This window comes from Rhinolophus sinicus, chromosome 2, assembly GCF_057876585.1.
Source record: "Rhinolophus sinicus isolate RSI-liver-muscle chromosome 2, RSI-T2T, whole genome shotgun sequence".
Classification (NCBI taxonomy): domain Eukaryota; kingdom Metazoa; phylum Chordata; class Mammalia; order Chiroptera; family Rhinolophidae; genus Rhinolophus; species Rhinolophus sinicus.
Window position 1 is genome coordinate 152096881 of NC_142502.1, and position 25718 is coordinate 152122598.

The 25718-nt window shown below is 36.7% G+C and overlaps 1 protein-coding gene across 3 annotated transcripts in view; it reads left to right on the forward strand.

Moving 5' to 3' along the window:
* The first annotated feature begins 13430 nt into the window (after window positions 1-13430).
* The window catches only part of RTN4 (reticulon 4), a 70365-nt gene continuing 58077 nt past the window's right edge, over window positions 13431-25718 (forward strand). Inside the window, exon 1 of one of the 3 annotated variants that reach the window (XM_019719545.3) lies at window positions 13431-14252. In XM_019719545.3, the coding sequence (XP_019575104.3) occupies window positions 13700-14252 (553 nt within the window). In that variant the 5' untranslated portion in view covers window positions 13431-13699. The remainder of the gene's footprint in view (window positions 14253-25718) is intronic. The other 2 variants (XM_074331997.2, XM_019719550.3) reach the window with 2 other exon arrangements.

Sequence of the window (25718 nt, forward strand, 5' to 3'; positions counted from 1 at the left end):
CAGGAACAAGGACTAATCACCAAGAATAACAGTAGAGTGATATATGGCTCATACCAAATCTTTCCTTCCAACTCTGCTTTGAAGAAGGTGCCGGTTGAATGCTGCTAACTAAGAAAAACGAGTATTGTATAAGTAACAATACTTAATTTAAAACATAAAGAATATGGCTCTAACGTATTTGCGTGACGTGACGGTGCTAAAGGAACTTCACGGATCTTATATCGTATCAATACTTTTCTTAGTCGTATGCTGAGGATAGTGTTAGTAGAAGTTATTTGAGAAAGCAAAAGGGATAATGCCTCTTTAGGTGAGACTTTTCCAGACAGAACAAATATTAGCCTCCCTGCCTCCCTTCCTTCCTTCCTTCTTTGTCTAGTAGTACCTTCTCAGAACTTCCCAGGACTTAAACAGTCTCAAATTCTTATTTTACTGCATAAAATATCCTTTATAATGTTTATGGATAAAAACTAACCTGTATAGTGTAGTTCTGTGTGCCAGGCACTCTTATAAGTATTTTATGATTATTCAACTAATTCACACAGCCACCCTATGAGGTGACTACTATTATTATCCCCATTTGACAGATAAGGAATGACACACAGAAGATAATTGCTCAAAATCACACACCTAGTTAGTAGTGTCAGGATTTAAACCTAAGAAGTTTGACTCTAGGTTTAATCTACACTGTTAACCCCTACCTTTACTATCTCATAGTGAAGGCTGTTCTTCAGAACAGTGATTATCAAATTGCTTAACATGTTTTAGAATATATGTTGCTGGCATGCTTAACAGGATTGACAAATCTGATACAATTCATTTGTGAAGCTGCAGAGCTACTTGTGTCTGAACCGGTCTGGTGGGCCCGGTTATCATTTATCTCTCTAGTCATGTTTTTGGTAAATGCCACCTTTCTTACAAGTTTAACATTTGGAAGCTATTTGTGAATTTAAAATTCTTTAAGAAGATTCTAGCTTTAAATCGACATGGTATTTTTCTCTTTCTAGTTTTTATTACTAGTAGTGGTATTGCTCATTAGAATGTTCCTATCCTCCTAGGTGGTCATATCTATCCTGGATCTAACAGCAGAGATCTGCTTAGAAGGGGCAAAAGAGATGAAAGTAAAATTGATCACTAAGCTTGTGTGAAAGTTGAGAATGGAATAGAGGAAGATGGGTTATTGCTTTGCAGAGATTTTGATATAAATATGGAGAGTGAGCATGAACTGTTTGTGAAGCTTGCAAGAATCCATATGACCTTGTAAAGAAAACATGCAGCAATGCCATGTTCGAATCTTAATGTGCAAGACCCACAGTGCTCATGGCTTCCTAAAAGTGTTCTCAAAAACATTTCCAATAAAATCATACACATATATATGTATATACATAGTGTGATTGACAGACACCATTAGGGTGCATTTGAGATTAGTGACGATGAATGCAAAGTCAGACTGGTCAGCATAGTTGTGTGTTTTTCTCTAGCAACATTCAGTTATGATAGCACAAGAACAGAGAAAGCAGAGTTAGATTGGTCTGGGGTTGTGGTTTCATCCAGCTATAATAGATAGGAGAAGGGAGTTGAGGGAGTCTTTGCCGTTCTCAACTATTTGTTTTTTTATGTAAATTTTAGGAGCCCCCTGTCAAGTTTCATGTAAGTCTTGTGATTTTAATTTGAACTCCCTTAACCAATTTGCCTCCTTTATGGTATTGAGTCTTCTATCTTTTCATATCTTTAAGTGTCTATAATACCTTTCAGTGAGGTTTTAAATTATCCTCCAAAAAAGTCAAATAACATATACTAAATCTAGTATCAATAGGCATGAAAAAAAATTGTCTTATCACATCCTTGTTCAGTGTTTTCATATTTAGGTTGTTTTATGAAAACTTCCTATCTAGATTTCATTATAAAATTATGAAATAAATTATCACTGCTGTCAAATTCTTATTTTGAGACTCAAATGATTTAGTAATAACAAATGCTGTAACTTGGCTGACTATTTAGAACAGCTATCTTGTAGCTGTTTTCCTTTGGGTTTTTAATTCTTTGAATAAGCTGTCTTGTATCTTTCAAAGATATTGTGTTATTTCTCCCTTAGTAAAATATGCCTTTTTTTTCAGCTTAATTCCTTTACACCACAAAAATATTGGAAATACCATGTCTTAAAGAGGTTGTGTAAATGTTATAAGGCATCGTGCATTCTTATAATTAATTGCTGAAGTTTACATCCTTATATTCGATGATTATATTAGATTTCTAGAAATCCAATAATTTGACTAAAATGAGGGTTCTCTGTCTGTGTGTGTGTGTGTGTGTGTGTGTGTGTGTGTGTGTGTGTGTGTGAGAGAGAGAGAGAGAGAGAGATTTGGCTGTGCATATTTGTATTGGTTTCTTATGGCTGCTGTAACAAAATATCACTAACTGGGTGGTTTCAAACGATGGAAATTTATTCTTTCACAATGATGGAGGCTAGATGTAGGAAATCAAGGTGTTGGCAGGGTCATGCTTCCTCAAAGCCCATAGGATCTTTCCTTGCCTCTCCCAGCTTCTGGAAGTCCCAGGTGTCGCCTGGCTTATAGCCATTTTACTCCAATTTCTGCCTCTGTTGCACATAGCCAACTTCTCTATGCGTTTCTGTGTTCTACTCTTAGTAGAACACAAGACATATTACAGTAAGGGCCCACCCCGCTCCAGCATGATGTCATCTTAACTAACTACATGTGCAATGACCCTATTTTCAAATAAGATCATTCTGAAAGACTGGGGGCTAGAACTGTAGCATATCTTTTTGGGGGGTGCAATTCAACTCATCATAATACCTAATTACTTACTAAGAGATCCCATGTAAGCTTTTTAGGAATGTAGTCATATTCATTTCCAAATATAACTTCAACTCTGTTATTTGAAATAGAGAAATGAAACAAATGAAGGCCTTTATGGGAATTCCTCTTTTTTTTTTTTTTAACTTCAATAAACACTCTGCAGGCAATATTTTTTATATTTTTGATTAAGCTGTTGGCTGAATTACTGACTTTAATATAGTTTTCTTCAATACATTTCCAAGTAAATTCAGCTTTCTATATAGTTTTCATATTTGCTTTTAGAAAGGAGAGCTATAAAGTTAGAGAATAGAAGCTCATCTAAGTTAAACACACTACATGACATCCTCTTTCTCTTTGTTTTCGTACTTTAAAATGTATAAAGGGAAACTACCTTTTTTTCCAAAAAGGCTCTGAAGAGTCTCATTACATTTATAAAGCTTCCAAATGCTGTAATAAGTCTGCCAGCACCATCTTTAATTCAGAGCATTGTTGCAACTGTCCTACTGCAAAGTGTATCTTTCTGAGCTGCTTACCCTACTATGTAGTGTTGGCACTAAAGAGAAATTAAAAATTAAAAATAAACAACGATAAAAAATGATCTGGAATGCAGATCAGAATTGGGCCAGTCATCTAGTTTAACCTCTTGATTACAGATGAGGATATGTCACATAAACAAGGGGCACAGTTTAGAAAGTCACCAAGCTGGGGCATGACAAAACTGGATTTAATCTTGCTCTACTGAATCACGTTGTTTTTTCTTCCATATCTTATTCGAAACTTGTACAAAAGATGAAGAATGGCTGGCACTGAACTGTACGTTTTAAATGCATGAATTGTATGGTATGTGAATTGTATCTCAATAAAGCTGTTTAAAAAAAGATGAATAGTTGGGTTTTAGAGGTACAGCAATGAAAGGACAATGTGCTTAAGAAACATTCATTTCAAATAATAAATAGTTTCTTTTTAAAAAATTACACAGTACACAGTCACCTGAAAGCAGAAACTAGCCCCAATTTTAAGGTCTAAATAACAACTTATGCCTGACTTAATTTTACTTACAGCACTATTGATTTCATAGAAATGGAGGGTGATTTAGAGAAGGAAAATTGTTTAAGAAATGGTCTTAAAATATTTCTTGACACCCAAAAAATCTGCACACATTTATAAGGCTAAGTTAAAATGTAAACTCTTAAGTAATGCTCTGTCATGCGGCATTAAATACCATACTACAAGTTCACCTTCCTAGAGGGCAAATTAGATGAACAGGAAACTTAGTGTTTTTCTATTCTTTCTTTTTGGATCTCTTTTTAGTGATTCATAGGCCTCCCAAATTGATCGTGTAACTTTCTTACCTTTTGTCTTCTGTATTATATCTTTGTCTTTTAAAAAAATCAGCTTTATTGAGATATACTTTTTATTTGATAAAGTTTACTCATTTTAATTGTACAGTTCAGGGAGTTATGTCAGTGTACATAGTCATGTAACCATCAACATTGTCATTCCAAGAAGTTTCCTCTTCCCCTCTGCAGTCATCCCTTCCCTTCTCTCTGCTCCTGGCAGTTTTGTCTGTTTTAGAATGTCACATACACAGAATCATATAGTATGTAGGCTTTTGGTCTTGTTTCTTTCACTTAATGTTATCCTTTTGAGTTTCTTCTATGCTGTGCATATCAATTGTTTTGTTCCTTTTTATTGCTGAGTAGGATTCCAAAGCCATGATATGTTTATCCATTCACAAGTTGGTGAACACCTGGGTTGTTTCTAGTTTTCATTTCTCTTGGATAAAGACCCTAGGAGTGAAATTGCTGGGTCATATGATTAGGTATGCTTAACTTTATAAGAAATTACCAAAGGATTTTCCAAAGTGGTTGTATCATTTTACATTTGCAAAAGCATTCATTATATATCCTTACCAAGATTTTACTCTAAGTTTTCTTAAAGATATTTTATAGTTTTCCTTATTTAGGCCCATGATTTGAGTTGATTTTTTTTGAATAAGCTGTGTGATAGGGATCAAAGTTCTTTTTTTTTTTTTTTTTTTTTTTTTTTTTTTTTTTTTTTGCATATGAGTGTCCAGTTGTTCCAGCACAATTTGTTGAAAAGACTGTCCTTTCCCCATTGAAATAGTTTGGCACCTTTTCCAAAAATTCATTGTGTGTGATCAGTCTATTTCTGGATTCTCTAGTCTGTTCCACTGACCTGTTTGCCTATCTTTATGCCACTACTACTCTGTCTTAATTATTATAGTTTTATCATAAATCTTGAAATCAACTTGAAGTCCTTCTAGTTTCTTTAATTTTTTTCAGCAATGTTTTCCATATAATGGTCTTGGGCATATTTTGCTAAATCCATTCTTAAATATTTCATGTTTTCTGATGCTGTTATAAATTGTGTTGCTTAAAAAAAAACACAAAAAACACTTTAGTTTCCATTTGTTTGTTGCCAGTACATCTTTTTGGCTTTTGTTTTCTATTACCTGGGAGGTTTTGCAAATGTATCTTACAACACGTCTATTAACTTTTAAAAATTGTAATTAGAAATTTTTAGTATGGTGAAAAATACATGAAATGAAACTTACCATTTTAACCATTTTTAAGAGCACAGCTCAGTAGCATTAAGTAGGTTCATACTGTTGTGCAACAAATCACTACTATCCATCTCCAGAACTTCTTCAGCATCCTGTATTGAAACTCTATACCCATTAAATACAAACTCCCCATTCCCACCTTCCCCTAGGCCTTGGTACTCACTGTTCTACTTTCTGTTTCTATGTATTTGATTATTCTAGGGACCTTATATAAATGGAATCATACAGTATTTGTCCTTTTGTGTCTGGTTTATTTCACTTAGCATAATGTTTTCAAAGTTCAATCATGTTGTAGCACATATCAGAATTTCATTCCTTTTTAAGGCTGGATAATATTTCATTGTGTGTATATACCACATTTTGTATTTCTGTTCATCCATTGATAGACATTTGTGTTGTTTCTACCTTTTGGCTATTGTGAATAATGCTGTTATGAACACACAATTGGTTTTAATTTATGAACTCTTTCTTTTTTTCTGATATTTTCATTTTTGTTTCTGTTTTTTTTTGTTTTATGGAGTGATATCTTCTAGCTCCCTCTAAATATTATAGATTCTTTGATGTTTTCTTCTTTTCTCTGCGTGTCTCTGTTTCCTCAAGTTTTTTTTTTTTTCTGTTTGTTTTCATTTTTAGCTTTCACTCAAGGCTTTTGTCAAGTGTCTGTTGGTTCTCGTGTTTTGTTTTATCTTTAAGAGAGAGGCATGTAAAAAACGGACTGGAAGCTCTGTGGAGACAAGGGGGCAGGAGGGGTTGATTCAGGTCTTTATTCTGGGGTATTTCCAAATGCCAATACTTTGAGGAATTTTCCCTGGCACCACTTTGTTTCTCCACAATGGGATTCTCTGATTTCCTGTCTGGGAAAGAATGAGGTGTAGGGACAGTTGAGGTAGGGGGAGCAGTAATGGGGCAGCAGAATATGTTTAAGCCTTGCTGCAGGCTTTCTGGGAGCAGGGAGAAGATATGAGGACCAAGGGTTTCGCTTTTACTTAAATCCACTTGTTTTCAATCCTGGCACCTCCACAGGATGAGCCTCCCAAGTCATTTTGTGTCTGTGGCACAAAATGACTTGCTTCTATTTGACAGTGTCCCTTGAGAGGTGTCTAGGTTGTCACTCCCCACAGTCTGCTAAGTCAGTAAGTGGTCCTCTGTCTGCTCTTCGTCTTCCAAAAATGCGTTGAAATATTTTATCCACTGTTGTCTCCTCTCTTACTTTCTTTGTCCTTGTTGGTTAATACCATTTTTATTGCTTTACTAACATTTTAATGGGGTTTTGGAATGAAGAGGAAATGAACACATGATATGCCATATTTAACTCATTAGAGTAAATAGCATTTATCATTCATAAATGATTTACAACATTTCTTTTACTACCTGACAGGAAAGATTTCCACTCAGGACAGTAAATAAAATTCATAAAATAGGAATGTTAGATCACAATAAGTTTGTAGTGATAAAAGGAAAATGAGTTTCAAAAAAGATGTAGGCAGGACAATACACTATAGCATTTCCGGTAATGAATGTGTTCCTGGGTTCTCCAGAAAGTAGAAAACAAGTTGAATATGAGTAATATAAATCTGTTGATTTAAAAAAAATCATATACCTGATAAACACAAGTAGTATACAAAAGAATAATTTATTGTCTAGTTAGTTTTGTAATTTAATGGAAGCTTGCTTAATCTCTTATTGCTTTTCTTTCCGTCATTTCCTTCTCTTTAGTATCTTCATTGGTAGGTGGTAGCTACAAGAAGAGGCAAAAGTTCACCAGTTCCTACTGTTCATTATTGGCTAAGAGCCTGGAGTTGCCAGCTTAATGAGAGTTTAAGGATTATCTCTGGCTTAAATTATTGGTGCTGTTCCTATTACTATAGATTATTTAGTGCTAAATGTAATTATATTGAGCACTTACTGGAATCCTATTTTGAGTTCTGAATTTAATATTTAAGGTAGATAGAGAAGATAAAATGATCACCTATTTAAAAACTAAAGACCTGGGCCTATGAAGAAAAGCTAAAGGGAGTTGATTTGTTTTATTTTGAAAAGTAAGGGGTGAGTGGAAATAACATTGTTCAAGTATGTCCAGAAATGTTTCATGTTGATGTTTCCCGGGTCTCCATGCTAGGCCGTTTTCTCCCATGGGTAGCAGATTGTATCCATCAACCTACTTGTCTGTCTCCTCTCCACCATTTTCCCTCAGACCTTTACTCATGAAACCTAACCAATAGGTACCTGCTCTCCAGCCTGACTAGATCTAAGCTCCAGCCTCAGTTTTTCAGCTGCCTCACTATTTTTACTCCAATATTCTGCAGGCAACTCAAGTTTAATGTATCTAAAAACTTAGGTCATTATATTCTCCCCAGCATTGCTCACCCCTTCTGTGCTCCTCTTCTGACTTTCCTTGACAATGGCAGCACCAATTTACCTGTCACCTAAGCTTAAGCCTTAGATTGAGCTTTTTTTTCTTCTTTTCCATCAGTACCTCCATCCTATTAGTCACTAAATTTTATGAATTCAACGTAAATGTTTTTCATATTTATCTTCTCCTATTTTCTATGCTATTAGTTTAGCTTCTCATCACCCGTTTGCCTGAACTACAAGCAGTAATTATGTTTCACTTAAACCATGGTAGCTATAATGAAGTTATCGGGCAAGAATTACCTGAAATATTGTAATTGCATCTTAAATAGTCTTAATTTTCCTTACTATAGCACACAATCTTCTATCAGTGTTTTTTTGTAAATTGACAATCAGGTCATCTCACCATCCCGCTTAAAGACCTTTAATAACTCTTAACTTAGAGAATAATGCCTCCATTCTTCAGCATGACATTTGAGACCCTTCACAGTCTGTACTTAGCTTATTTTTTCTGGTTTTATCCTCACTTTCTACCTCTCTAGGTATGCCAGATGTTTCTCTGTTTCTCTCTATGCCTTGAATCTGCACTGAAGTTTCACTTTTCCCTGCCTCTGTAGGTGCTATTCTCCCTTCCTCAGATCCTTTTCTTCCTTCTCTATCTTAAAAGATTAAGTATTAAATCATCTTATGAAGAGTTCCCCAAATCCTCCTGAAATATGTCTGTCTGTCTCTCTCTCACTATATATACACATATAACATATATTCATACAATATACATAATCCATACATACATATACAACATAGATATTAATCTACACACACATATGTATATATACCTATGTATTCTTATCTAAATTAGACTATATGTTCCTTAATGTCAGGAAATGTGTTTTATTTACTTTTTATCACTGGAGCCTGGGTGCTTAAGAAATTTTCAATAAATGAATAATGTTTATTCTAAAGATAGTGACTGCCTGGTTTCTATTTCCATTGATGATAAAATAAAATTTATGCGTAAATCTTTAAGTATTAGGAACAATGGTTATATACTAGAATGAGTTATATATAACTCAGGTAATTTTGTGAACTCTTTCCTGTGGTTCTTTTTTGTTATGAAGACAGATTTTTTTATTTGCCTAAGATGGTTGAGGCATTTCTTTGCTTGGATTTATACTGCTAGATAAAAATCAATTTTCTGCTGGGTCAAAAATAGTTTTCTGCTAGATCAAAATAAATTTCATCAGAGAAATGATGCATGCTGAACAAGCCTAAGGATATGCAGTATTAATGCAGAGGACCCGGGAAGGTTAAAGGAGAAGGATTAGGTTCAATTTTAATTATGACTTTCACTTGCCTATTATGTGATTTCTGTGTGAAACCTAAAATTTCATTTTAGGTCCAACACTAATTGTCAATGCATAGCTAGCATAGCTGAAGACATTGATCTTATAATATTTCTATTTCTATTCTTATTACAAAATAAACTTAGACTAAGTTAAGATATTAACCTGAACTATGAACTGCATTTCACCAAAAGGTACATTTCATGAAATCTAAAATCCCAGTGAAATGGTAAAGACAATGATGTATCTATCAAGCTGTTAATTTTCCCTTAAGGGTGCCAAGATGATGTTTCAGTCTTTTTTGAATACAAAAGTTGGATGTAATTCAGTGGTGCTCTTGAAAGGAAGGAAGTCATTTTCAGTAGGCAAACAAGCTGTGGTACACAGTTCTTGAAACAGGTTTGTCAGGAATCTGCTGCTTATCTTACTCCTATGGTTGCTGAACCCACTCTTGAGTCTACATCCTGCAATATGTGGACAGGAGTATACCCATCCCATGCCTTTCAACTCTTTCAAGGGACATACATGATGCTAAGACAATTAACCTGTTCTATGTACACCAGATTAGGTGTCAATATAAGCATTCTGCAATAAGCTATAGTTCTATAGAGACTGAATGGGCTATTTCCCTAAGTTGTGAGTTTCCCTTTACTGAAAATGTTCAAGCACATTTGTGTCTGATTGGTTCAGTGCTGTATTCCTGAGTCTTGAACAGTGCTTGTGGCAGAGTAAGTAGCCAAAAAGTATTTCACGTAAGAATGAATAAAGCACACAATGGAAGCATAATATAGATGTTTCAATTAGCTTTTGCTGTGTAATGAATCATCTCCAAATGTAATAGTTTAAAACAACAATGATTCATTCTTTTTCATGATTCTGTGGGTTGGCTGGACAGTCTGAGATGGTTTCACACTTCTGGGACATCCACTGCATGGCTGGGCAGCTAGGTCTCTCTCTCCATGTGTCTGTCATCTTGGGCTTCACCATTTCAAGACAGTGAAAGTGGAAGCTGTAATATCTCTGCTGGTTAGGCTTGGAACTCATTCCCAGGGCATTGTATTGGTCAAGATAGTCACAAGCTCAGAAGAGGTAGGGAAATTGACCCGACTCTTAAAGGGAGTCATTGCAGTATTTGTGGCCATTTTCAATCTACCACAGATGACTAAATTTAAAAACCTTTTTGCAGGGAATTCTTATAAAGGGAGGGAAATTGCTCAGGCTGCTCTTTCAGAGTCCTTCCAACTCTTAGATTCTATGACTCCACCAGACTGAATGGATCTCTTATAGTGTACTAAGAGAGAACAGTTATCACCCATGGTATTTAGAAACTTTAATCTTCTACATCTGGTAAGAAAATTTCGAAGATAATTCATTGAATAATTATTTTCTAACCATTATTATGATCTAGAGTATATATTCTTCCTTTAATTATGTCAAATACCCACCAGAATTTTCTTGTTAGTGAGAATGATATTTTCATTTACACTAATGTGTAATTAACTCTACTTTTAAGTCTGGTATAGTGCCAGCATTCTCCTTCCCTTATGCTTTGTTGACCACCCTATGAACACTGGGTAAACTCGTTACTCTTATTCATCTATCAGATACTTAATTTTCTAGATTTCACTGAGGTCAATAATATAAAATTCTTATTTTTCTTCTGTGTCAAAGGAGAGTGCTTATATTACTGCCTCAGTATTTACTGTTTACTATTAAAGTTGCAAATCTACCAATTTTTTTGTAATCATTCTTTTGTGACACTTAATACAGATATTTCCTTGTGACTATTTTAGTAGCAGGTACACAGATATATTAAAATAGAAATATCATATAACCAACTTGCAAGTAATATATGAAAACCCTGTGAAACTTTCCGTTAAGGAGTTTCAATCATAGTGAGAAAAACAGTATGGGGAAGACTGAACTGCTGATAAATAATTGTGACTTAGCAGAAAAAGCTCATATTACAAAAATTTTGCTAGTATATTTTTGTATGTGTATGTACTTAGTTGAAAATCATTACCAAGCATTTAATAATTTTTGACACGTTTGACAAATACTTGAAACATCATTTTAGTTATCATTGTAGGAATCTGTTTTGTTTAAAATTTTCAGTTTGGCATTAAACTTCCTGTCCCCAAATTCTATGCTAATACTTTTCTCTTCCTATATGCTCCCAACCTTTCAAACAAACAAAAACTCAAAGCAACTCACAACCATTTTGTATGAATAAAGCCAGTTCATCTTTGTGGGATTGATATGCCAGGTCTTGAATGTATTGTTGATAATTCACCTGATCAGGTAACATTTCTAGGAAATCTTGTTCTATCTTTCCTTTTTTTTTTTTTTAATTAATGAAGTTTATTTCTTAGAGTAGTTTTGCATTAACAGAAAAATTAAATAGAACAGAGAGTTCTCATACACTCCCATGAGAGTTCTCATACCCAACCCCCAGATATTTCCTGTTACTAACATCTTGCATTGGTATAGTACATTTGTTGTAACTGATGAACCAATATTGATATACTATTTCCTAAGCCCAAAATTTAGTGTTCACTCTTTGTATTGCATAGTTCTATGAGTTTTGCCAAATGTACGTCATGTATCCTTCATCATAGTATCATACAGAATAGTTTCACTGCCCTAAAGTCTCCTGTGTTTCACCTATTCATCTCTTCCCTCCCCCTCAACCCCTGCCTTTCCTTTTAATACTCTAATTAAGTGTAGGGTAATACTAATTAGTTGGAGCTAAGAATTTGCTTAAATAACCAGTGATTTCCCCACGGCAATCAAAATTTCTTAATCATTAATTTAGACAAGCACTGTCCAATAGAAATACATGAGCTGTATATGTACTTAAAACTTTCTAGAAGCTGCATTAAAAAAAGTAAAAAATAAATTAACATAATATACTTATCTCAATATATCCAAAATACTATCAATTTTAATATGTAATCAGTATAAAAGTTGAGATGTTTAACTCTTGCTGGTACTCTCAAAATGTAGTGTGCATTTTAAACTTACAGCACATCTCATCTAAGACTAGTTACGTTTCAAGTGCTGAACAGCCACAAGTAGCCGGTGACTAGTATTGAACAGTGCAGGCCTAGGCTGTGAGCAACTTTAAAGCAGGTTATCCTCTCTCCAGGGCCTCCACATTAGGCATGCAGCAAAGACTTTTGGAAGGTATATCAGAAAGATAAAAGGGCTCTCTAAATCTCTGGATGTTGATACTTACATGTTCTGCAACCACTTTCTTTAAACTCTCCAGTTTTGGAAAAAGTGGAATGGGAATCATGCTCATTCTGGCATATCAAAGAAATGAGTACTGGGCTTCCTGCTCCCAGAAAGCCTGAATCATCTGAAATGTTGACTCATGAACCTAAGGTGACTGAAATGTAATGTGAATCAAATTTGCCTTCCAAGGCATCATTCTGTTTCCATTTTCCTCTCTCCCATCGTCCTCTAAGTGACTCATCCTACCATGTGAGAGTCCAGCATTGGGCAGATCCCAAAATCTTCCTGGAAGGAGATTAGTGGACTTTCAAATGGTCCACCCCAGTCTCCAGATACCGTGTTTTCCCAAAAATAAGACCTAACCGGAAAATAAGCCCTAGCATGATTTTTCAGGATGACATCCCCTGAACATAAGCACTAATGTGTCTTTTGGAGCAAAAATTAATGTAAGACCTGGTCTTATTTTCGGGGAAACATGGTAGTCCAGCCCAGCTCTGTTTTGCCTACCTCATTGAGGATTTGCAAATTAGACTGGGAATGAGCTTAAAACTGTCAAATTTTTTTTTCTTTAAAGGTGGTGATAGTAGTAGTGGTCTGGGAATTTAAGTTGGAAAAAATATTATCTTTTATTTCAAAATCTTTAAAAATGTAATGTGCATTTCAGTACTTAGGGCGTACTACACAGTCCAGTTAGTACCTTTTCTCCACTCTGGGTTTTTCCTTTCCTGGGAGGAAAGTTTCCACCCCCAACCTCCCAGGATAACGCCCTTCCGGTGGCGCGCCAGGCACTTTTCCGACCCTTCAGGGCAGGCAGCTGACTGGGTTTCACAGTACTCTAACTACAGTGACCTCCAGCTGCGGGCAAGACCAAGACCCCAGCCCTAACCCTCAACTACCCAAAGTGGAGGGTGGGACTGCCAGTTTCAAACCCCGCCCATCGAGCCCGGTAAGCGAGGAAGAACAATAAGCCCCACCCTCTTCCATCTCTCTTCCTTTCCGTTGGGCTGGTTAGTTGCCCTTCGTCCGGTACCCGTAGCCGATTGGCTCTCTTCCTCCCGCGCCCGCCCTGCCTCTCCCTGCCGGGGAGGGTGAATCACGCCAAACTGGGCGGAGAGTCGGCTGGCCTCTCTCCTTCGCTCTTCTGGGCGGCGGCGGCAACTGGGGACTGGGCGGGTGGCGCATCACGGGCGCGGAGGCAGGAGAAGCAGTCTCATTGTTCCGGGAGCCGTCGCCACTGCAGGTCCCTCGGCTCGTTCGGCCCTGCCCCTCTTAGTCCTCCCCACCCCCCACAACCGCCCGCGGCTCTGAAAAGAAGTGTCCCCCGCGGCGGTAGCAGCTGCAGCATCATCTCCGACCCGGCAGCCATGGAAAACATGGACCAGTCGCCTCTGGTCTCCTCGTCCTCGGACAACCCGCCCCGGCCTCAGCCCGCGTTCAAGTACCAGTTCGTGAGGGATCCCGACGACGAGGAGGAAGAAGAGGAGGAGGAAGACGAGGACGAAGACGAGGACCTGGAGGAGCTGGAGGTACTGGAGAGGAAGCCCGCCGCTGGGCTGTCTGCGGCCCCAGTGCCCACCGCCCCCGGTGCGCTCCTGCTGGACTTTGGCAATGACTTCGTGCCCCCGGCGCCCCGGGGACCCCTACCGGCCGCTCCCCCCGCCGCCCCGGAGCGGCAGCCGTCTTGGGACCCGAGCCCCGCGTCGTCCGCGGTGGCCGCGCCATCCCTACCCTCCACTGCTGCAGCCTCACCCTCCAAGCTCCTCGAGGACGACGAGTCCCCAGCCCGGCCTGCCCCTCCTCCACCGGCCAGCGTGAGCCCCCAGGCCGAGCCAGGGTGGACCCCTCTCGCCCCGGCCCCCTCCGCGCCCCCCTCAACCCCGGCCGCGCCCAAGCGCAGGGGCTCCTCAGGCTCAGTGGGTAAGTACTTAGCCCTCCCGCCTCGCGCCGCCCCACGCGCCTCTCCCTCCTTTGTGTGCAGCCTCAGCTGCCTCCGGCCGAGCCCTCCTCTCCGCCCCGAGGGGGCTTTGTCTGCGGACCTCAGAAAGAAGGCGTCTCCCCCGGTGGGAGCCGCGGGGAGTGGGGTGGGGCGGCGGAGGAAGCCCGGGTTTGTTCCTTATTGTTTGTCTGGGTTTCGGGGAACACGTGCACCCCGCTCGCTCCCCATTCCACTGCGTTCCAGAAGTTAGGGACCCACCCCTAGTAGTAGGAGCTGGTTGTGAATAGAGGAACTGGGGATGTGGATTCATTGGGCTGGCTTGGTTCTGGGGTGAGGATGGAAAGGCCTTGCGGTAATCTTTTGTCTACCCGTCTGGGTTGCTCCTAGGGAAAGGCGCAGTTTCGCTGCTAGTCTGTTTGCCTGCTTTCAGCCCTGGCCTGCCTACTCACCCCCTTCCTGGCCTGGGTGACTCCCTTGCGCTTCAGCCCCCTTTCCCTCCTTTTGCCCTGGCCGAGAGCTGGCCCATTGGAAAACGTCCACATTGGCCCAGCTGCAGTGAAGGGAGAGCGCCTCCAGTGGTGTGGCGCGTGGAAAATTGGGAAGGAGAGAGTTCTGGAGAAGTCCTGCCACCGCCCAGTTTACCCCCGGTTGTGATGTGGCGACTCCCCACCAGCTAAACTGAGCCAAGGAAATGCGATCTGGCCATTGTGTTTCGAGGGGGCGCAGTCCTGCCAGGGTCTCAGCTGCGGAGTGAGTGGAATTGCCGTTAGTGTGGACAGGTTTAGCCTCTTACTACATCATACTTGATTCGTAGGGAGGGGAAAAAAAAGGCAAAATGGTTGCTATCTTTAAAGAAGGAAAACCTGTGGATTCCTTGCTGGGAATAGGCCAATTGAACTTGTGGCAGATTTACCATGAGACTTATGAAATGTTTTGAGACAGGTATTCATTTATTGGTTAGAAATATTATTTCTTAGAAGTTACGTTTTAGGTCGACAGACAAATCTGCATAGTCTGTAAATAGTTTTCAAATCTTTTCATTCACATGAGTAGTACCTGATTACACATTATTATCAATTTATTTTTAGGAATATTGTTTTATTACCCTTTTCACCTCGGGAATTGTTTATTTTAGAAGAGAAAAAATCAGATTTGTTAGAGATTGAGAATTCATTTTATCAGGCAAGTTATTAACTAATTTACAAGTAACTTGTTAACTTTGGAGCACAAAGTGTCCCACTAACAGTAGGACCTTTCTTTATGTATAAAAGGTAAAGAGTGAGGTAGTTTTACTGACTGCTGAGAAATCTTACTATCATTGTAGGATTTTGGAAATCGTTCATTTTCTAGAAAAATAAAATCAGTCTGAGAGCACGGAATTTCTTTTCTTCTATTCACTCCTGCTCTACAATTGGAATATAAGACAATTGTGATGTTTCTGAATAACATTGTGATATTGACATCCTCCAAAGCATTAATCAAAACACTAATTACTACACTAAAGATATTAGAAGATGAGGAATAACTCATTCTTTCCTTTTTCTGAATCAAAAATACATTTGAGAGAAACTAAGGTGAGGTAGAAAAAGATAAAATCATAGGAGATTTGCAGAAGGGAAATTTAATGACTAACAAAAGCATACTAATTTGTCCTCTTGTATTCCTGCATTGGTAACAAAGAGAAGAGTTCTGCCCTTTAAACATTGGGGATTTGGGAGGTGACAGCATTCTCAATTTTGACTTTTGGAAGACAAAGAAGAGAGAATATTGCCTTCCCATCGATTCTATCTAGTTCCCTAATTCTTTATTGATAATGCCTATTTGAAAACTAGTTTATTTAGTAATTGCAGGAACATCATGATTATGGTCATGGATACTTAAGCTGTTTCAGTGAGTCTAGATTTCTTAAAAGAGTTTGTTGGTTCATTCAACTGCATATTGACTATCTGCAGAGACAATGCACTGTTGGGCTATGATATATATGATGTACAGTGATAAGCCCCTGTGCGGGGAGTACAGATAATGACATAAATAAGGACCTCAGAAGAATTGTGTTATGGGGAAAATAAACAGGGTGATGGCATGGAGAATGATTGGAATGTGTGGGGTCCTTCCTAGGTGGGGTAGGCACTGAGAAAGGCCTTTCTGAGGAGGTGAGATAGGAACTGCAATTAAAAATTTTCAGGCAATTCCTAGGAGGCAAAAGCCTTGAGGCAGGAATGAGCTCTGTGTGTTTGAGAAACTAAGAGCCATGTGAGGGTGGAGAGGTGGGTTACACTTAGATCATTTGGGGTCTCTAACAGGCCATGGCAAAAAGTTAGGCTTTTAAAAAAATATTGTTTTAGAAATAAGCTCCTTAAATAATTGTGATTTTGAAGCAAAAATACAGTTTTAAAGGTTTAGAGGAACCAAGAGGACTGACGTGCGAGTAAAGACAAAGAAGGTGAGACCTGTGCAGAGAAACAGACCAGGCTGAGTGGAAGAGGGTTTAGTTACTGAGTTTGGTAGATCCCGGACACTTACGTGTTCAGCATTGCCAGTTACACTGTTTTTGAGTGTTCTTGATCTTTTATACACTGATTTCCATCTCTTTAAGTAGTAGTTTTGCTGTTTCCTGTGGTGTTTGGAGCATCCCTAGTGCAGTGTAGTAACTGAAGTGAGCCTGAAGCCTCTGGCTTGGTGACCATTTTTCACCATGAAACAATTGGCTTCAAGTTGATAAGGTGGTTAGTTAACCTAGGCTTTGAGGATATACAAGGGAAACTGGGGATAGAAATTGAGAGAAATGCAAATATCATTAAAGATGACATTGAGCTGGTCTCTGGACGTGTTTTTAACCAATGTTAACTAAGATTGAAATGTGTGGTAGGTCTGTGAAGGGCATTGAATGCCAAATAAGGAATTAGGGTTTTATCATCCTGCTTTTATCCATGCTATGCTCTACCTTCTACAGTTGCTCTTGCTTTTGGTGATGTACATTATGAAACGAAAAATGTTTTTTGTTGTTGTTTCCAAAATGTAGTTACTTTATTATTTTTCACCCCTCTCCTGAATTACTGCGTTAGGCATTGGGAAGCCTTTGAAGATTATTGAACTGAGGCATGGCGTCATGAAAGCAGTGTTAGAAAAATGAATTGGTAGGTAACAGTATTCAAAATAGGTTGCAAGAAAAACTGGAACTATTTAGAAAAGCTTTTGCAGTAGTTCTGAGACAGGTGAGTAGATCTTGAACTAGTTCTTTCCTAGTTCATTCAGTGAAAATAGAAGGGTTGATTTCTTTGATTCATGAATCTGTAGTTTTATAGTTAGGTCATGAAGGGGCTTTATGAAAGATGAACTAATAGGACTTGGACGCAATGGATGTAAATGGCAAAGAAAAGAATGTTGGTGCTTATTAAATCAATTTATAGAGACTGTCCAAAGTTATTAATTGTGATGGAAATTTGTATAGAATTAAATATTGCTCATAAGTATGAGTTCTGGCTTGGAGATTAAAAACTGTTAGTCTTTTATAAAACCACTTACTATATTTAAACCTTAAATATCAGTTCTTAAAGTCCAAGTAGGACAGGGATGCGACACTCCCAAGAAGTAGATGTCTCTAAAGAAAGAGATGTTATGCCCTATCCATTCCCAATCTTCCTTCCATTTTTATCTAGAAAATGATAATAGAACTGATGAATTTAGAGATTCTGAATAATTTTGTTGTTGTTGTTGTTAAACCGTTTCTAACTTTTTGATCAGGAATAAAAGTTGGGAATAGGTGGTTATGCTCCTAATGGATAAGGTGAATATTGGTTCTTAAGACGCACAGTGTTGAATTTATAGTGCTTTTTAGTAACTAGCAAGCTTTCTCAGATCCCATTTAAAATGAAGTAGTGAATATATATTGAATCTCTGATAAATATCTAGTTATTTAGGATTAGATATTTAGAAAATATTATTTAGGAATAATATTTAGAAAATATACTATTTTAGTTTAGCACTGTATCCTTGTAAACTTGGAAGATTTACTATAGTATGTAAAACATTTGTAAAAAGGAGCATATTATCGTCCAATAATTGGCTCTGTTTTATGTGTAGTTATTTCATAATAATCCTAACAGCAGTGTAATTGAAACAATACAATGCAAGGTCCCTATTTAAATGGCACATTTTAAAGGTACTTTGCTAGCTCAGGTTAAAAGTACCAACCAAATGGGTGTTTCTTGATCCTTCTTTGGAACCTCTGATTAAGTTGAAGTAAATGTTGCAGATACACTATTCTTGCAGTACATTCTTTGAGACTTTTTGTTCCCGTTTCTAAATATAGACCCTGGAAGGTCCCCCTGGGGGTGACAGCACCAGGGATGGGAAGTGCCAGGGCAGAATCATAGTTCATCAGCAGTGTTTATTTGAATGGGTGAATGTGACCTTTGTGGCTACATAGGACATGGGCATGAAAAATGGTGAGATCCAGCTCTACTGATGCTAAGGTCTTGGACCAATGGCCTCATCATTCTTCTCAACTCCTAAGGAGGAGTCAGTCGATAACTTCACTTTTAAGCTGGTAGGTTTTTTAGTCTTGGCATGGTGGTTATTAATTTTTAAGTAGTTTTCCTCATGTGTTCCAATAACTTCTATTCTTACTTCATCATATAGGTATATCATACCATATATATGGTAATGGTGTGTTTACTCATCTCTAGTCTCTACCAGACTGTATATTCCTTGAGAAAAAGGACTATATGACATTATATCTCCTTTGCTGAGCACAGAGATGTGGTGTAGGCACTCATATATTTGCTGAATGAATACAAAATTGTAGATGAATGCTGATCTGACATTCTGTATAGTTCTAGAATTACTACCGTATTTTCTCAATAAAAATCCCAAGTTAAAGCATGTGTTTCTTTACATATACAAGGTATACCATATTTCATTTAATCAGTCTTTTATTGATGATTATTTAGGTTGTTTCTCAGCTTTCTGTTATAATGTTGCTGTGAACACCCTTATAAACACTTCTGTGGGAATACATGCTGTTATATGTGTTGTAAGATAAACTTATGCAAGTAGAATTATTGGTTCAAAGGGTATGTGCATTTAAAATGTTGATAGAAAATGCCAAATTATACTACAAAAAAGTTATAACCAATAATGTGTTACAGTACCTTTTTCCTTTTGCCTTTACCAACACAGTACATTGGTAAACTAGTAAATGGTTTAGCAAATTGTTTTTTAAATTTGCATTTCAATTATTTTTTAATAGGATTAGATTCCAGTACATTTTTCTGATCACAGCTTTTGCTTATTCTTCATTTTTGTCTTGTTCTTTTGTTGTTTTTGGTTTATATACCACATATCAGTGAAATCATATGGTTCTCTTTTTTGTTTCTCATTTGTTTGTCTTGTTCTTTTGTTGTTTTTGGTTTATATACCACAATATTCTTCATTTTTGTTGTTGTTGTTCTTATAGATATAGAAGCACTTAATCTATTGTAAGGAAATGAATCTGTCATATGTCTTGAAAACATTTTTCCTGATTTGTTACTTGTATTTTGACCTTTGGTGTATTTTTTTTTTCTTTTCTTTTTTTGTGCAGGAACTTTTATGTAGTCAGATTTATTTTCTTTTATGACTTTGAGTCATAGCAGTCATTGATCTTTTTGTGTAATTCTTAGAAAGGCCTCTAAAATTGTAAAAATTTCTCCCATGTTTTCTCTGGTATATTTATGATTTCATCTTAACATTTAATTCTTCCATCCGTCTGCGGTTTATTTTGTTTTAGAGTGTGAAGTAGTGATATTTTATTTTTCAACATGATTTCCCATTTGTCCCAACAAGATTTTCTTTTCTATTTTGAAATGCCACTTTTGTCATATACTTGTAATACAGGTGAAATATTTTCTCTTCTGTTCCATTTATTTGTTCATGTATAAGTACTCAAATGTTTTAATTACTATAACTTTTAAATAAATTGTGAGCGGATAGGGCTTTTCCAGAATGATTTTTCCTGGTTATCTGCATGTATAATTTTCTATCTGATCTTTAAAGTTTATTTAGTCCTTTCTCCCTCTGTTGGAATTATAGTGGGTTACATTACATTTATGGATTAAATTAAGGAACGAATTGACACATTTTTAGTATTGATATTATATATTTTTTCTTCCAACATGGTTTTTAACATGTATTTTTAAAAATTTAATAATTATGTGAAATGTAGGCTTTAAAACATAAATATTAAGTATTCTAGCCTGCTTAGTGTGGAACACTAGAAATACTGGATTATATAGATATTTGGCCCCCTCTTTTCAGTTGATTATAGTCTGTTAAAGAAAGATAAGTCTTCCTGCTTTTTCATTTCTAAAAAATATATTTTTTTAAAGAAGGGAAGTAACAGTCTCTATAGTCCTGCAGTAGGAGCTGTAGCTGCTAAATACTAGATTAACTTTTTAGCAGTCTCTGAATCCTTTACTTAGGTGGCCTTCTTGTTTTCAAAACATTTCTTTAATGGCTTGTTCTTCTCATGGATGGAATTGCTACCGTAGATGAGGAAGGCTTATAAAGATTTGTTGTTCAAACAGATTTCGCACTTGTCTGGTTATATTGGTGGTCCCTTGGAAGATCAATATTAGTTAAGAAAAAGTTAACATACTCTCTTTAAAAAAAAAAAAAATGCCAGGCTTAGGGCTGAGTATGGGGATCAAAAGATAAACGGGTTGTACTTATGTGAGGAACATGTAGCAGATTAAGGGCAGAACACAAGTGCCTAGATGTAAAGTATTTTCTGCTGTCTTAAAATCAGGAGTCTTTTGGTTGTACTTTAAAAACAATCACATATTTACTATCTGTCAGGAGCTTTTGTGAAAAGAGAAAAAACCTTACTTGGGTTCCAGGTCTGCCTGCACATTTTTTCTTCCCCCCAACTTTACAGATTGACTTGCAAACTTGACTGATTGTGATGGTGTCATTATTAAATTTATCTCAGTGTTATGACAGGCCTGGGTGAAGCAGACCTAAAGCATTAAAAAAAAGGTTTTTAAGCTACTGGAATCTTTGATCTCAGAAGAGAATTTGCTTTTTAAAATTCTGTTTTTTTTCTGAGGAGGTTATTAAATATGCTTAAACATACCATATAAATCCCTTTCATAAATAGCCTTTAGAATTTCTCAGTCTGAACTAATCAACATCATTATTAAACTATAGAAAGTTTTATTTTACCAAGTTACGATATTTTAATTTTGTATAAAACTTAATTTTTATACAAAATAACTTGACGAAAACTTTGTTATATGGTTTTGCTTGTGTAAGGTGAGTTACGAAAATCAGAATTGAGAAGTTCAAGTGTTTCATTATGTTATATTTTATGGGCCATCTATACTATACACAGATCTTTTCTTAGGGTTAGGTCTGTAAGAAGACATCACTTTTGAACAAGGACAGAAAAATTACTACCTACGAACATACTTTCTCATTTACCCACTCTACTCCACCAAGCTTTCTGTTATCCCTCTTACTAAAATTTTAATGAAACATGTCGCAGGAGCTCTAGTTAAGTTTATTAGCATTGATAGAATCAAACATATATATTTTAATGGTCTGTTAAAAGGGTTGTGGGTAAAACTTAAAATTGCTCCAGTATAATTGAATTTCAGTATGTTTAAGTTACCTTATTTCTTTTTTGGAGAGATTTTAAAAATTATTTTTACTTCGTGTTATGGAAAAATTCAAACATAAAGGAAGACAGAATAGAGAATGAAACCTCATTTATCCATCACTGAACCCCAACAACCAGCCCATGGTCAATCCTGCCAATCCCACACCCTCATAAATGTTTTATTATGTATCTTGCAAACTGTAAGTACTCTTTTGCAAAACATAACCACAATACTCTTAATCAAATATTTCCCCAACATATTTAACAGTAATTAATTAGTATCATCAAATATGCAGCCAGTGTGTACAACTCCTGTTATTTAGTGTATGTCATAACTTTTTTTTAACAACTTAAAAAAAAAATCAGTATCCAAATAGGGTCCACATATTACAATGGATTGGTTTGTTTCATAAGTCTCTATCTGTGGGTTTTCCTCTGCTTGCTTGTGCACTCTCTGAAATTTGTTGAAGAATACACATACACTTTTTTTCATTTTAATGATTTGAGATATAACTTAACATGTAAAATGCACACATCTTAAGTTTTAGCCATTTTATAAGTTTTGACAAATGCATGTACTCATTTAATCCACATTCCTGTCAAGATATAGAGTATATTCTTTATCCCAGAAAGATCTCTTGGGCCCTTAGCAGTCAATTCGATTCAGTTCAGTTCTTATTCTGTCCTTCCCCCAGCCCCGAATATTTTTCACTGTAGTTTTGCCTATTATAGAGCATCATGTGGATAGGATCATACAGTATGTAGTCTTGTGTCTGGTTATCTGGATTCCACATGTTTTTGAAATGTATCAGTGATAATGTTGCAGGTATCAGTAATTTGTTCCTTTTTACTACTGAGTACTATTCCGTGATACACTATACCACAATTTAATTATTCACTTGTTGATGGACATTTGGATTATTTATAGTTTCTGACTATTACGAACAATAGAATGCTATGAACATTCTTGTATAGGCCTTTTTGTGACATATCTTTTTATTTCTCTTGGGTAAAGAGAGTGGAATTGAGTAAAAGTAGAATTGCTAGGTCATGGGGTAGGTATATATTTATCTTTATTAAAAATTGCCAAACTGTTCCCCATAGTGGTCCCACATCTAGCAATGTATAAGAGTTCTGATGTCTTCACATTCTCACCAACATTTGGTATTATCAGTCTTTTCTTCACTTTTAGCCATTTTCATGGATGTATAGTGGTTTCTCATTGTGGTTTTAATGCAGATCTCCCTAATGACTAATGAATTAGGACTTACATTTCTATTGGCTACCTGTATCTTTTCTTTGGTGAGGTATCCAAGTAATTTGCTCAGTCTTACATTGGGTTGTATGTCTTTTTCTTACTTATTTGTAGGAGTTTTTTTGTCAGATACACGCATTGTGAATATATTCTTCTAATTTGTAGCTTACTTGTTAACGTTATTGATAGTTTCTTTTGATGAGTATAATTTTCTGATTTTGCAGAATCTTATTTTTTTATTAGTGCTTACAGTGTGCTGTCTGAGACACCTTTGCCTGCTGTAAGGTATGAAAACATTCTGTGTTTTCGTCTAGAAGCTTTATAGTTTTAGCTATTATGTTTAAATCTATGTTTCATCTTGGATTAGTTTTTGTTTATGGGAGAGTTACAGATCCATATCCATGAATTTTTTTTGTATATTTGTTTTGTCCCAGCAAATTTTTTTTTGTGGAAGAAATTTCTTTCTGTGTTGTATTGTTTTGGTATCTTTGTCAACAATCAGTTGACTATGTAAGTCTCTGTTTACGTATAAAGGTGGTCCTTAACTTACGATGGGGTTCCATCCTGTAAACCCATGGTAAGTTGAAAATACCCTAAGTCAAAAACGTATTTACCACACATAACCTACCGAACCTCATAGCTTAGCCTAGCCCACCTTAAACATGCTCAGAACACTTACATTACCCTCCAGTTGGGCAGAACCATCTGTTAATAACACACTGAATACTCTGCGGAGTATCAGTTGTTCACCCTCCTGATCGCACGCCTGACTGGGAGCTGGGGCTCACTGCTGCTGCCCCAGCATCACCAGAGTATTGTACCCGGGAAAGTACAAAGTTCACAATTCATGCCTGTTTCAGAGATAAAGGACTTCATTACTCACAGCAGTGATACTAGCCAGCATCTCAGCATTTTCTTACATAGGTCCCCTGAGCCCCATTTCCCATAGGGCAACATGGGCAGGGCCAAGTGACACTTGCACTTGCCTTGGGTTGAATTACAGGAGAGCAACCTTGGGCTTAGAGACACAGAATCTTATACTACATAATACACAGGCCGGCTTTTCGCCCACGAGGAAGACACTGCCTCTGTCTCCAAGACTGTATGAGCATCTTTGAAAAGATAGTCAGAAACAAAGGCAGCCAGTGCCCCATATTCCTCTGCTTGCAAGATGTGCAAAAACACAAGAAACTCTTGAGAACCAACCTGATAACAAAAAAAGCCTTCCAGTCCATGAACATGATATATGTGATGCGTAGGTCTTCAATTTCTCTCAGCAGCTTTTTGTAGTTTTCAGTGTAGAGGTTTTGTATTTCCGTTGATAAATTTATTTCTAAGCATTTTATGTTTTTTGTTGCTACTGTAAATGATAATAGTTAAAAACTTATTTTCCACTTGTTAGTTGATAGTATATGAAAGTACAATGATTTTTGTATACTATTCCTCTTATATCTATCCTGCATCCTTCCTAAATTCACTTACTAGCTCTAGTAGGGTTTAGTAGGATTTTTTTTTTTCAAACCGTTAGGATTTTATAACTTGTCTGCAACTGAAGATCGTTTTACTTTTCCTTTCTGATCTTTTTGCTATAAATGTAGTAAGAAGGCAAGTACATAAAAGATGTAAAAAAATTCCTTGCTTTATTTTACATCTTGAGGAAGTAGGTTTAATCTTTCACTGTTACGTATGATGTTAGCTGCATATTTTTCCCAGATGTCCAGACCATTAGGTTGAGAAAGTTTCCTCCTATTTCTAGTTTGCTGAGAATTTTTATGAAATTGATATTGAATTTTATCAGATGCCTTTGGCATCTATTGAGACAATCATACGATTTTTCGTTTTCAGACTGTTAATATGGTAAATTTCATTGTTTGATTTTGAATGTTCAACCAATCTTGTATTTTTGGAATTCAACCCCATTTGGGTAATGAATATACTTTTTATGAATTTCTGGATTCACTTTGCTAATGTTTTGTTAAAAATTTTTGCATGTACATGTAACGGATATTTTTCTGTAAATTGACTTTTTTGTGATGTCCTTGTCTGGTTTTGGTATTAATACGTAAGTTCTGAAAATGTTTTGGGAAGTGTTTGCTCTTCCTTTATGTGTTGAAAGAGTTTGTATAAGCATCCTTAGATTTTGTAGAATTTACTAGTGAAGCCATGTGAGCTTGGAGTTTTCTTTGTGGCGATATGGTTTTAAATTAGTACAAGCATACTTCCTTTAAGTAATATAGTGCTATTCAGATTTTCTATTTATCCTGTGTCACTTTTGGAAATGTATGCCTTTCAAGGAATTTTTCTATTTTATCTTGATGAATAGACATCAAGGAATTTGTCCACTCACCTAAGTTGTCTAATTTATTGACATAAACTTGTTCATAATATTTTCTTACATTTTTAGGATCTATAGTGACAGTCCCTCTTTTATTTCCAATGCTTGTTTTTATCTCTTTCTTGATCGACTTGAGGGTTATCAATTTTATTGATCTCTTCAAGGAGCCTTTTTTTGGTTTCATTGACTTTTCTCTGTTGTTTGCTTATTTTGTATAA